The sequence below is a fragment of the Pseudopipra pipra genome, chromosome 5 (assembly GCF_036250125.1).
Source record: "Pseudopipra pipra isolate bDixPip1 chromosome 5, bDixPip1.hap1, whole genome shotgun sequence".
Lineage (NCBI taxonomy): Eukaryota > Metazoa > Chordata > Aves > Passeriformes > Pipridae > Pseudopipra > Pseudopipra pipra.
Genome location: NC_087553.1, coordinates 22928617 through 22936618, shown reverse-complemented (window position 1 = coordinate 22936618; position 8002 = coordinate 22928617). Strand labels below are relative to the sequence as shown.

The following is an 8002-nucleotide window of genomic DNA, read 5'->3' as shown; positions in this document are numbered from 1 at the left end:
TTGCTGTTCTGATTCACGCTGAAGCTCTCGTAAAGGCAGTCTGGTAACAGAGCTGTCCTGGTTTTGACCAGCTGAGGGTCCCATCACCTTTTGTTTGTAATAGAATAGCAGCTCTTATGTACTGCTTCCACCCCTTAAAAATACTTTGTACACTCTCAGAATTTTGTGCCATTTCTAGAAATAGAGACCAATGTGTAGGAGCTGAAGAAACCTGCCCCAGCTTGTAACAGGTTATTGTTAGCACTGAGTGGGAGCAGAGTCTGGCTCTGATGATAGCTCCCACTTCCGTCTATTGTCATGTCTGTGGAGGCAGCAGCTCCAAAATACAGAAAACTGGGTGGAAGAAAGACACCTCCTTTTTCCCTGGGTAAGGCTTTAATAATAGGAAACACCAGGCCTGAAGACTTTACATTGAAGTTTATTATGTGTATAAATTACATAACCAGACAAGAATGACACTGTATCTTCAACAACCATCTTCTGCTTTTCAAAAACCAAAAATGATTGGAAAAAGAATTAACAAAGACCTACTAGTGTCATATAAAACAGTCTAACCCACGGGAGCCATGCGGCTCCACAGAAAGTGATCACAGTATTATCTACCAGTATAAAAAAACTGAGCAAACAGAGCTCCAAGGACCTTCATATTTCTGAGGAAAGACAGATGTTGAAGCTGTGTTTCTGATCCTGTAGGATTTTTGTAGGCACTCTATAAAGCAATGACAATTCTTGGCCGTCATTTTTAGCCTTTCTGTCGTAGTTTTTGGTGATAAAGTTAGTCTCTGAGAAGAGCTCACACCAAGCACAGGATAGACTTTGCCTGAACCCCCTTACAGCACTCTCTTTGATTTCTGGGGAGAAAAGTCTCCTAATATTAGTGGCAGAGCCAAGATCACAGTACCCAGTCAGGGAAAATTTCTCTCAAAAGGACTGGAGAAGGTGGATTAGTTCAGGGTGAGGGAAGGCACAAAGAGAAGGTGAAGGTCCTGCTCTTTCACATGGCAAATAAGCCCACAGCCACTGTCATGGCTAGGAAGCTGAGTGCCAGGATCCACCGCACCAGGGAAGTGGTGGGTGTCAGGTTTGTGTTTTTCCTGTTTGTCCTCTCAGTTTCTTTCCCGTGTGCTGGACCTAGATCAAATAGAGAGAAAAAGAAAATAAAGGCAAGTGAGAAGAGGTTGAGGCAAGAAGCTGCTGGCATGGCACACTTGCTCTCCACAGTGCCAGAGCAGACCTTGCTGGGGTTGTCAAGGGAAGAAGGAGTTCTTCCCTTAGGCCAGGAGAAACAGTGGCAGCAAGTTCTACTCTCCTGGTGAAGAAGGGAAGAAACAGACTTGACCTGGGAATCACAAGGGCTCACAACCCCTCTGCCTGAATGTGAGTACCAGCCTCTTCCTTTGACTCCTTACAGGCTTATAAACGCACTGCCCAGATCCATCAGACTCCTGATGTGTGCAGAGGACAACCAAATACTTAAGCCAGAATTTTAAAAGGCATTTTGTCTCCTACTTCTCATTAATTAATTAGGTGTCTAATAACCTTAAAGAGTCCTCAGCACTCCAGACAATTTTCCCAGTACAATTTCAGGATGAGATTCCTCATTCAATAGCAAACTTTTCTAAAAATTCTACTTTTATGACTGTGCTGGGAAAAGAACAGAGAACTTTTAGTGCCTTTCCCAAAAAAGTTGCTTTAAGCTTCATTATCTGGAAATGTACAAGGTGAGGTTTGCTTTTCATTCTTTGCTATGGGAAAACTGTGGTTCAATCCAGCGTGCACTGAAAAAAATCTCTCTCTTAGTTTCAGAATGGGTAGATAATAAGGGATTTTTTTATTTGACTTGCATGTCATCAGGGAAACCACTCTCCTCTGTAAACATCTGAGCTCGCTCCTTACTCAGTTACAAGCCTGACTTACAAGCTGATTGCATTTCACCATCCAGAACAATGCTCACTAGAAACCCAGCACACTCTCTGGAGGGTTTTCAGCAAATACTTCTGTGAGTATCACTGAACCACAGCTGATCTCCTGGGCCCAAAATTGATGCCTTTGCTTCTGTGAATTCAAGGACAGCTTTCCCTGTGGTGAATGAACCTTACATTTGTTAAAGTCTAAGAGGTGGAGAGGGGAGTCATTTTTTCTCTTTTTGGAGAGCCCACATGTGTCATCCTTGCTCTGTTATGTCTAGAAGAAGCTTTGCACATACCAGTGCCTCTCCTTCCACTACCTGCTGATGGCTGGAGGAGGCATGGGGCAAGCACCTCATGCTCATTTATCAGTGGCTTTTACAAACAGAGGAAGGGAGCCAAAGGAAATGAAGGAGCAATGTTAAGCACCTGCCCTTAAGTGTCTTACCGTGCTCATGTGATTTGTTGACATTCCTCGTGCGAAGAAGCTCTGCCTTTGGCTGCACAGGATGGCCATTCTGGCCCTTAGACACCAGCTCCTGCAGCGCCTCAAACACCTGAGAATAAGAAACACTGTCTCATTATGTGGCCTCCTCTTCTTCTTTCATGGACCCCTTGCCCCTTCCCCAGGCATTTTATGGACTAGAGGAAGACACAAGCCTTTGGTCCCAGTCTCCTGACACATTTTGCATAGAAAATAAGCTTCTTGTGGGGTCAAATCATGTCTTTCAAGCTCCGTGTTCGTATTACAGGTTCTCCCTGAAGCTTTCAGCTAAGGATAAGGTGATTGCCCATCTTCTGATGGGAAGGAAAGCAAGGTACCTGTGTGCCTGGTCAGTGTCCACAGGGGACCTGTGGAACTTTACTACATTGGTAGGACAGATAGGTGGTGATCCCTACTCCCAGTATCAGCCCTCATTCATATCTGGATACTGGCACATGGAAGAGGCTGGATTCAAACACTAAGGGAGGGAGAAGAGCTTTTCAGAGACCATACTTTTACTTGGCTCCCAGTAAAGCATGGCCATCCAGCTCTGACTAGCTTGCCCTAATTCACAACTTCTCATAAGCTCCCCAGAAGAAATACTGGCTTTGCATTTCCCCTCTAGCTATTTTATTGTTTGAGAGAGGGTGTGGGCTGGCAGGGCTGGATGGTTTTGTACGCACCTGTATATTTAGCAGGAATGCTTTCTTGGCCTCCTCCATGACTCTTTTCTTAGTGGCAAGGTCCATCTCGAGAGCATTCATGCGGGAGCGATAGAGCTGCTTGAACTTGGTGGCATTGGAGACTCCATCGAAGGTGAAAAAAGCCAGCCCTTCTCCAGTGCTGGGCAACTGGAGGGCCTTTTGGGCAATTTTTTTCAGCACTTGCCCCCCAGATAGGTCTCCCAAATACCGGGTGTAGGCATGGGCCACCAGGAGCTCTGGGTGGTTCTTGCCTACGTAGTGGAGCCTCTCGACATATTTCTGAGTAGCCTCGGGACATGGGATCTCTTCCCTCCAGTTGCTGCCATAGAAGTACTCCAAGTCTTCCTCCAGGGCAGCTTTCCGGTGCAGCTCCGCCGGAAAATACACAGGAGCATAAACTGGATTGTTCTTGTTACGTTCAATCTCTTCCTCCAGAGCAGAGTAGATGAAGTACAAGGATGCTGTAACCAGCTGAAAGAGAAGAAAGAGGATTAGCTACAGGTGCATCTATCTGTCTCCTTCAAGTCTATGGGACAAATCCTGCTAACAAAAAGGTACTCATGGGCACACCCAATGTGAGTCATGCACATATGTGATGTTGCAGATTTCCCATTTGGAAAACAGAGTTGCAAGGTGCAGGAAGCCACTGTTTAGCCCTTCCCCTTCTGCTTGAGGCAGCAATCAGGTAAGCCCTTTCTGGCAGATATTGGTCTTACTTGCTCTCAAAGTCACTGCCTTTGCCTTCACATTAAAGACCTTGCAGCTTGATGTAATGTAAACTGAGCCCTGTTTAATCATTTCTGGTCTATTCTCAGTCCCTTAGTCAATAGAGAGGGTATTCCCAAAGGTACATTTTCTGGTGCATTGTTCAAATTTGAATGCTTCAAAATGTGGCTTCCCTTTGTGGGGCCTTGTGAGACGATGACACACACTGTTTATTTTTCACCATATTCATCCTGTTGGCATCCTACCATCCTGGGAACTGAGGCACCACCACTCTGCTCATTCAGGCATGCAAGTGGGGTTGCCTCCTCGGTTGTCCCAGGGAGACAAGATAAAAGGGAGCTGGAAACACGGCCTGCCTCTGAAAGATGCCTTTGTGAAGGAATGCTGTGAGCCTGTGTTCTCCCCTCTATTTTGAAACCATTGTTATTGTTGTTTTTCCCAGCTTATGTGATACTTTCTTCTATCTGCCAGCTTTTCCACGTGGTCTAAGACAATCTAGCTGTGTTCTTTCCTTCCCAGGCATTCTGTTTTCAGAGGCTGTTACACCTACACCACCCCTTCCTTACACTGGGATCCCTTGCCAGCAGCAAAGGGTAAAAGATGAAGGTATTGCAGTACAAATGAGTCAGGTTGGATAGGGAGGATTACACTGCTTACAGGAGGGAAAGCAGTTTACTCTCTCAGAAAGCAGTCAGTTCTGCAGGGAGTTTCTATTTCAACTTTTCCCCACTGTGCCAGCAAATAGGACTTTGATAAGCACATGGGCAGTGACTTAGTTGTGGAAACAAATATTCACCATCTGGAGAGTCAGGTAGCAGGGCAGATACATGGGTTTGCCAAGAGAGTAAACAAAAATAGAGGTTTTTAAACAATAACCTGCTACCCAGCTTACTGGAAAAGAAACAAAATATGAGACCATTGCCTAACAAAGTAGGCAAAAATATAGGTCAACTGGTTGTTTTCAGAGGCAGGTAGTGGTTTAATGAGAAACATGGCTTTTGAAAACTGTCGTTAATTTTTAAAACCCATGTCCTATCTCACTTCCCCAACAACATATAAAACTCTTCTGAGAAACCAAGCTGTATTCCTGAAGGTCTGACTTTTTACAGTCTTGCCAGCCTGTCTCAAAGTTCACTGCCTAACCAATGCCACATTTCTAACAGCAGGGAGTCAGCACCTGAGATTAAATTTATGCTTGACTAAGTATTCTGAATGTCACCTGTCAGAAATAAGTAGTCTTTTTCCTACTCTTGTGGATTTATTTGCCAAGAAACAATTCAACAACAAAGTAATTAAGCCACAGGTCGGATCGCTAGCTGTTATTTGCAAGCCCATGCGTCACATCCTATAGCCTCTCAGGAATTTCTTGCCCAGGTGCTTGCTTTGGTTTTGCTCACGGCTTTGTTACGTGGCTCAGATCCCAGGAATTGTATCTAGCCAGGTTAGGCTAATATGTGGAAATGTTTCTCTTTTATCTTGAAAGAAGCAACAGGCTCCTGCCTGTTAGCAGACTTGGATTGCTCAAACTCAGTCTGCTTTTGAGTTATTGTTCATGATTTCAGCGCTGGTAGAACTCAAGTGACAATGCAAAGTTTAGTGCCAGAGATGATCCCACATCTTCACTTTCTCACCATTCCCTCATTATTTCTAGCTCTGCCTACAGTATTGCAAATATCATATGGTCTCTCTTTTTGGCATTTTGGCTGCTCAAGTATTTGCACAGTATCTCTATTAAACATCATTGCCAATAATTAACATGCAGGCATTTATGAAGAAAGAGAAAAGCAATTGCACTAATCCCATCAACCTCTTTGTCTTTTTTCTCCTGTTTCAGTTTGGCTGCCCATCCTGATATGCACAGTCCTGCCCTGCCTTCTGTGAGAGAAGCCAGTAAGATCTTAGGGTACTGGAGTTTGATGAAAAGCATGTTTTGCGTAGGAGATGCTGATACCAAACAGCTGTACTGTCCCCATTTTCCTTACCTATACTGTTCCCATCTTCCCCCCTTTAGTCCCCATTCAGCCCGTCTGATCTAACTGGTGAGGAAATCCCATCCCCAAGCAAATGCTGCTATGAAGTACCTTAAACTCATGGAGTGACACCTGCCCCTTTTGGAAATTCTTCATGAACGGTGTATTCTCTGCCTGCTCATGCACCTCCTTGGTAGCTTCCTTCAACAGTTCTGACAGGTCCTTGGACATGCTGGGAAAGAACACCAAAACAGATATTAATGCCGTCTCTCTCCTCTGGCAAAATGGATCTTAGCTCGCTAGGAAAAACGAGGGAGCCTGGGATGACAGAAAACGGAGCAGAGCATTCCCGAGAGCTGCGTATGGGAACCAGGGAGCACCAGCTTTCCAAACGCAGTCCCGGGCGAGGAAGACTGACAGACTCCATCCAGAGGTGAAAGCAGCAGCATGCCGTTCCCTGCAGAGCAGGAACAGGAACAGCATGCCTAAAAGCAACGGGAGAAACACAATATTCTTCTGGCAAAACATTTCCCTCTCGTTCCCGTCCCGCTCTCACCTTTCGGAGCTGTGTGTCTGGGAAGTTTCCATGTTTCTCCAGGTCGTTTCACTCCTCCCCTTCCCTGTTGTTGCTCGTGCTTCCCTCCTTCCCTTCTGCCCCCAGGACACTGAAGCTCTGAGCTGGGCAGCCCGGCTCCCGCATCCAGCTTTATACTGCCTGGCCACGTGAGCAGCTGAACGCTGACCTCAGTGTGAGTACAAACTTCTTGCAACACAACAGCACTTCCCTTCCCAGCCTGGCTGTCACCCTCTCCTGGCCTGCAGCCCCAAGGGACCAGAAGGAAGTCACCTGATGCATGCTGATAACTAAGCACAAAAGAAGGGGTTATCCAGCAACTTCTCCTTCGAGGGTGCCTGGCTCTGTAACCCTTTCAGTGCATTGCCCATGGCAGGCAGAGCCTGGGTGCAGCAAAAGGTGCTCATTGTCCTGGAGGCAGTGGGGTTGGACAAGGAGGGTGGATTTACAAGGCTGGGGCAGGGAGGGCAACCTTCTCACCCTACACCCCAATCTATCTGCTGGCTGCATCCTGCCTGGAGAGCTAATCCAGCACCCACCCTCATCTGCTCTAGCACAACTCGGGTATAAGCATCTTATTTCCTGTGGCTGTGCACATCTTCAGAGAGTCTTTCAGGTAACACAGCTGGCTGTGGGCCATGGGATGGGGAGCTCAGCACTACAGATTGGGGAGCACAGCAGGGACCCTGGGGGGACGTACCAGTCATGGACACCTGGGGTAGTCTGGGTGCTGTGGCACATGCATGCACCAGCTCTGGTCTGCAGGTGCCAGAACTGCCCTTGTGCGGTGCTGGGCACTAGGGAATAAACCCTGTCACTTTGCACGGGGCCAGCACAGGTGTGCCAGCACTGACGCACAGCGAAATTGGTTCCATGCTCTCTTGCTCATGGAAACAATACCGTCTGTTTTGTTTCACAACTGGGTCCTGTTGTCACCACAGCAGTGTGCAGGGCAATTTAGGGGAATAGCACTCCATCTCCTAGATACCCAGAAGGCTGAGGTAGCTGGTGGGCTGAAAAGATATCATACAAGGCTTGGGGGAAACTGAGGAAGTCTGATCTGCAGAGACTTTGAAAGGCAAATCATTTTCCCTGATCTGAAAAGAGAGAGTTGGACAAGGTGCTTCTGCCAGTAGCTGTCTGCTCTGCTGTTTTTTACTGATGGTCAGCGAAGCAACCAACAGATAAAGCTGGGCTCTCCTTTTCCACCTGTAGCTATGCTGGAAGCAGGGCTATCTGGGACAGGGCTAGCTATAGTTTGGAAAAGCACACATTTTGTGCTCAACCCAGAGAGCAAGGCACTTAGAGCCACCATTCCCCTTCTGCTGTGGGTGTGAGAAAGTCCTTGTTACAGTTGTGCAGGGGGTGGTGGGGAGGCAGAGCCTGGGCTGGAGGGAGAAGGACTGTGGCATCTGCTGTCCATCTGCCCTGTCTAGCCAGTCCTCTCTGTGGCTTTGCTGGTGGGTGCTGCCATTCAAGCCACACACCTCACCTGTCTCCCTGTCACTGCACCTATACCAGGTCACAGCAGGACTGGGTGCTGTAGGTTAAAAAGCTGTCCTGGAGAAAATATGCTTCCATGCTTTTTTTTTTTTTTTTACTCTGGCAGACATCTGGCATGCAGCGTTCAGGAAGGA

General features: G+C 47.0%; 1 protein-coding gene across 1 annotated transcript; it reads right to left on the bottom strand.

Annotated features, from left to right (window-relative positions):
- Window positions 1-402: 402 nt before the first annotated feature.
- HMOX1 (heme oxygenase 1) lies at window positions 403-6394 on the bottom strand. The gene is made up of 5 exons (XM_064654937.1): window positions 6348-6394; window positions 5903-6023; window positions 3075-3566; window positions 2356-2464; window positions 403-1131 (listed from the first exon to the last, which is right to left on the bottom strand). The coding sequence occupies exons 1-5, from the start codon at window positions 6377-6379 to the stop codon at window positions 995-997; spliced, it is 891 nt and encodes a 296-aa protein (XP_064511007.1). The 5' UTR covers window positions 6380-6394; the 3' UTR covers window positions 403-994.
- Between the last annotated feature and the right edge of the window lie 1608 nt (window positions 6395-8002).

What these genes read in the sequence shown, in the direction of transcription:
- HMOX1 (XM_064654937.1), bottom strand. Translation starts at nt 6,379, where the DNA reads ATGGAAACTTCCCAGACACACAGCTCCGAAAG. An exon ending in CAGACACACAGCTCCGAAAG is followed by an intron (nt 6,024 to 6,347) that starts GTGAGAGCGGGA and finishes GTTCTTTCCCAG; the next exon opens with CATGTCCAAGGACCTGTCAG. An exon ending in CATTCCTGCTAAATATACAG is followed by an intron (nt 2,465 to 3,074) that starts GTGCGTACAAAA and finishes TCTTATTCTCAG; the next exon opens with GTGTTTGAGGCGCTGCAGGA.